Source organism: Varroa destructor, unplaced genomic scaffold (assembly GCF_002443255.2).
Source record: "Varroa destructor unplaced genomic scaffold, Vdes_3.0 BEIS01000001.1, whole genome shotgun sequence".
NCBI classification, from domain to species: Eukaryota; Metazoa; Arthropoda; class Arachnida; order Mesostigmata; family Varroidae; genus Varroa; species Varroa destructor.
In genome coordinates, this window is record NW_019211454.1 from 70,391,148 (window position 1) to 70,396,877 (window position 5,730).

Genomic DNA, 5,730 nt, shown 5'->3' on the forward strand with positions numbered 1-5,730 from the left:
TGATACGTTGCCCTCTACAGACTCACTTTCAGGTGGCCTATTTGCGTCGCCTTCGTTCCTGCTGTTCCATACGTTGCCTGTTTGCCTCCCCTTCCCTCCTTCTCGCTCACTCCGTTGCGTTATTCTAACGCTTGTCCTAATCCCTCCGGTTGATTGACCCGACGATGCATGGTTTACCACGGCAGAGTTCCTTTCGGGTAGCTTCTACTCGAGTGCCTGCTTCCCATGAATCATTCATTGAATTCACGTAATTCACCGCTATCTGTTCCTCGGTGGCATCAGTTTTTTCGCATTTCAAACGACTTTGACGAAGCATTTACTGTCGACTCAACTCGCACTGATCGTACATATGTTAGCTTAAGTAACTTTCTCCAAAGGCGTAAACCTAAGTTGTTAAGTATATTTTTGGCTGTGAACTTCGTAGGACAACTCTTATTATTATTGTCATAAAGCTGGGTTGGAATACGATTAATATATAGTAATCGGCAAACAAAGTATGCATCGTGACGTAGGCGGTGTGGCCGGTTGAAACACAAGGGTTCGTAACGCGAAGTGAATGCATGCTGTATCATCATTTTTTCGATACGAAACAATTTGCAGAATCTATTTGGGGAGTTATGCAACGTTTAACTATCACTATGCCAACAACAGCCACGAACGACTAACGCTTGTAGTTAGGTGTAGACTTATAGCCATGAACGATTATCGTACGCGGGTGCGCTTGCTCTTTGTCAGTGTTGCATCTTCAGTGCCTGATATCTTAAATTCATCGATAAAGTACCCTTCTGACGCTCCGCATGATGTACCGCTGCCCTTGAAGCAATGAATATGTACTTACATCTTGCCCATTATAACAATCAAATGCAATGTTGTAGGTGGAGGGTAAAAACGGTAGAATGATGTCTTTATCTCGACTAATCCTCACGTCATATGATTGCAGATTCACTTCAATTCTGTTTAGGTTTAAAATCGTCCTAGATATTATCTTTATCAGACGTTGGTATAGAAAAATCTTCGTTAGCGACCCCTAAAATTATTCATTCAGCGTCCTCATAAATACTGTTCCTCAAAAATACTTCATGGGTATTGTAATAAAAAAAAAAGTCCAGCCATTTTTCTACACGAAAGGCTAGCGTAAGGCTTGTCTAGCTCAACGCCACCATTGTATATTAAATACAATAATAAGCTTGACGTGTGAAAATATCGTTTTCGTCTTTCAGTTTGTCATATTAATTTAAATTTCACTGTACTAAATATGATTTATGCTACTGGTTATCACGCATAATATCTATAGAAAACAACTTACCTAATTGATATATATTTAAGAATACTGACTTTTGAGAAAAATTACTTGCTTGTGAAGCCTTTAAGCAATCCAAATTTATTGAAAGGACTGTAAAACTTTTTTCTTGAAGAACATTGCCAAATTCTGTAAAGTTACAGAGTGTTTTTAAGTCAAATGATTCGTAGCCATTTCGTTAAAGACTGACCAGTCGTCTAAGCCTTCTATTTTCATAATATTCTCTCATTGTTGGTATAAATATAGACACAAAGGCGATTCTAAACCACCATTCGATGGGTCAAATACCACATTTTACGTCAACTTTATTTCCACTTATCGCCCTAGCCTATACGAAGAGATTCGTCTCTTAGCTAAGCTATAGTCAACACTTCGACTGTTAATTTTATCTTAAAAGTGTCGAAATCGATATTTTTGTGGTGTCCAGCGGCCGCATCATTGGTCGTTTTTGTAGTAAATAGACAGTATTATTACGAAACCTTCTCCCGAGCGCTACCACCTTCCAAAAAAATCCACAATCTCTAATGAAAAAATTTCATTTAAATTACAGGATATGGCTATTTTTTTTATTCTACTTTAAACGCATTGATGCTCTAAAAAGACAGAAAATTGAAAGAAAAAAGGGCTGAGGTTTCGTAAGTTACCTAATTTTTTTGTTTGTCACTTAATTCCATTACAGTATTCTAAAAAGCTTTCTAGAATAACCTACCGTAAATACTAATTTACATATGGAGCACAACGGTTTTAGCTAAGCGCTCAACTCACAAATGTTTAGATAACTCCTGGCCCAACAAACACAACTGTTCCTTGACTACTCTACGATCGTGAATATTGACGTTCTTCATCGCCACGGCCAGAATTGCCTCATTTTTGGTGGGATTTAATAAGAATGGACAGTTTCGTTTATCTGGTTCTTCCTAAAAACAACTTCCTAAAAAGAGAAAAAAATTGTTTATACGAGGAGCCGTCAAACGCATAAAAATCACGATATATCATTTAGAGATGTATTATTAGAATAATATGACAGCGGTCAAAAAATGTAATTTTGTTTTTTTGCTTCACTGAAATATCATATCTCATTGCTATTATTCAGAAAAGAAAAATTCTAAAAAAAAAAATAGATTGTTTTTCACATATTCAGACTTAAAAGAGGGTCAATTGTTTAAAAAGGTTTGTAAAATATTCGCGGGCATTACCCAAGTGCTTATATCACGTGCCGATTCTGGAACTCAGTACCAGTTGTTGGACCTGTTTCCGCTAAGGCCACTACTATCCAGAGACTTTTTGGTCCTTCTTTTAGGCTTCAGTCCGAGCCAACTTGGGTCGTCGTTTAATAATACTACGGGCTAAGAGAATGCCACCTGAATACCTTCGTTATGCAGGCACTACGCGAAAAACACGTGCGCGGTTTTTACCTCACAAGGTTTCCCAATGAAGCCTCTCTAAGACTGTTTTAGTTTTCAAATTCACCTAGAAGCGATTCCTCTAGCTTAAAGACGTGCTTTATTGGTTACCTCTGCTTATGAGCTTCAAGCTCGACAGTACCGCATACGCCGCCTATGCTACTGCAAAATGTCTTCTCCTGATGGTTACTCAGTTGACTGGGCGAGCCATCTGACCATCTGGCGAGCGTAACGTAAGACTATCAAACTTTACACTAGTGATGTCTCTCATTGCAAGCAAAAACATCAGCAAAGATTACCCTCTCACAGATACATGCGTTAAAGCAAAGTGAGCATTCACGGATTAATCGGATCCTATGTTTTTGTTCTGGACCTTTTTAGTTGACGTCTTAAGAGTGGCAAGGACAGCTCCATTCAAACTTCAAGCGATGCGGAGCTAGCTCTCCAGTCTGTCGATTCGATAACGGGACGAAGGTTGTTTAAGTCGCAACAAGTGGGAAAGTGTAAAATTTTCTCGCGGAAAATGTTCCCGCCAACGACAGAAATTTGCGGCCCTCAGAAACGATGTCAACCTCAGTGAAGCGATTATAGCACGCCGATTTACCGGGCCTTTGCAGTCATTGTTCACAAGTGTCTTTAAAGGTGTGCTAAAAGGCATCCCATGTCATTCTAGACAAAAGCAGGTGCATTTAGCTGTGATGAGTCAAAAACTTGTCATATACTTTCTACACACCAACGATTAAGTACGCGCAAAGCAAGTGGCTTCAAAGCGTTAATTACCGGTATCGAACGAGCACATTGCATCCAGATAGAAAAACATGTTTATATATGTGTGCTAAAGAAGGATTTCTTCATAGAGATGTCGATGGCAGATTTGCCAAGAACTTACATCGCGCTGATGGATTAGATGATTATCGTTAGAAATCGAATGTCAGTGGGACGATGACGACGATTTCAAATTGTATTGTACTATATAAGTCAGTTATGCGTCGCATAGGAAACAGTAATCATGGATATTGCACAGAAGTATCAATTAACTCATCTGCAACTTTGACTTTGCGGAAACGACTGTGACATGCAACGGCAATATCGATTTGTCGGTTGTGATATGCTATTTTGAGTGGCTTGTAAGTTGTAAGTGCAATAGTTTACTCGGGTATGTTCGTGTGAATAATACGGGAAATCATACAGGAAATTCATATCCACTACACTGTGTACATTAATAGAAAATGATAGAATAATAGAGATGATAGGTAATGATGGAAAAAATGCGCTACACATGTTTTATTAAGTGCTAGCTAATGTTCCACGGCAGCCGATGTACTCATAAGACTACTGTAACACAAGCGTGTCATTGCAGCAATAATGGCTGAACATTGTGCACCCTATTTACCAGAATTGCTTAATGTACAATGTTAGATTGGTTATATATAAACAAAATAGTTGTTACCGCAGGCTATGAACATCATATCAAAGAGATGTATACAACAAAGCTGTTACATTACAAGAAATACAGATCATACAATTGTACAGTTAACCTAGCTAATGACATTTTTCAGTACAGGTATATTAATTAGCTAAATCGCAACAATGGTCTTTTAAAAATATAATGTGTCCGTATCTGGATGGCTTCGCGCAAATACTGGTAGGTTACCAACAACAGTTCTAAATATTCCTAGTATTTGACTACACTGGTTGCAAGAAACATTCTGATCTTCTTTTTTTTTTTTTTTTTTTTATATAGCCATATATGGCGGAGTAATTTTTTGCGCGACGTTAATAGCTGGGCTTTGCTTAATCTTTTTCTTGGTAATAACATCCATGTAGGGTTTTTTTCGCTCCTGTGTTGTATGCCTGTTTAGGTAAGAGCGACTTCGCGTGATATCGCGGACACGGCGTTAACTAATGAGGCACATATAAGGACATCATCGAACTTGTTTGTGTTTTTTAGAACTTCACCCTGCTCCTAGGTTCGATGTCTTACGGGTTTCGGTTTAACATAGCTACCGTCCGCATTATCGAACCATCGTATTTTTTCATTACGACCAGAATCAATAACAGTCATTTTTACACCATATCATTTGCCGACAATAATAATTATCGGACGCAGTGAATCGGTTCGCACCACTAATCCACAGCTAAACAAAGCCAATTTTCTATACGTAGTTTTTGCTGTTAGCGTAGTTCTATGTTTGCCCGCCGGTTAGCCGCTGAGAATCGATTTTTGATTTACTAATGAGACAACCGATAAGGGATTAAATATGTGACTAGGCTTTTTAAATTATTGCAGTTATTTTATCTGTTCTTTGATAGGTCATGGCACTACGAAATTGCTAAAAATATTTTTCAAATGACCTATCTTTTAATATCTAGATTCCTCATGGTTGACTTTAACGAAGGTGAATGCTATTACACTCCCCTTCAGAAACGTATTCGAAATCGGTTCTCGCTGAGTTACAGGCAATAGAGTGAGCGTTGAGTGTTCTTATGTTTTTCAGAGTTGTTAGCTATATGGTCTACGATGTATTCCGCTTAGATAGTTTTGTACTTTCTTTATTTGATTACACTTAACCTGTAAGTGCAATCAAATGAGGCTTCGCCGATATACCGCTGTTCCTTTCATGTCTACTAATGCAAAGTATGGTCTGTAATCAGCCCCTCGTTCCAACTTCTGTAATACGTAAATAATTGAGAACTTGATTCTTTTTGGTTGCTATTTTTGATTAATAAATAACGACTTGTTTGTGGGTCGATTGAGTAACTAAGGTCTAAAATTTAATATTACTTGGATATACGCAAATAATTTCTACTCATTTTGTTTTGTAATGGCATTTGATTTCATTTTTTGAAATTATCAGATTAACCATATTTAACCGACTTGAATAAAATAAGCGACTGGGAAAGCGGTCAAACTAGCTAAAATATCGTAATATATTTCTTGACGTTGGTTAAAGTTTTTATTTGCATATGCGCGTCCCGCATACGTATAAATTTAATATATAAAAGAATGTTTTATATATATATATA

General features: G+C 37.6%; 1 protein-coding gene across 1 annotated transcript in view; it reads left to right on the forward strand.

The window, feature by feature from the left end:
• The first annotated feature begins 3,610 nt into the window (after nucleotides 1–3,610).
• Nucleotides 3,611–5,730, forward strand: part of LOC111255405 (uncharacterized) — a 20,021-nt gene continuing 17,901 nt past the window's right edge. Inside the window, exon 1 of the mRNA XM_086979941.1 lies at nucleotides 3,611–3,729. Coding sequence (XP_086836067.1) covers nucleotides 3,646–3,729 — 84 coding nt within the window. The 5' untranslated portion in view covers nucleotides 3,611–3,645. The remainder of the gene's footprint in view (nucleotides 3,730–5,730) is intronic.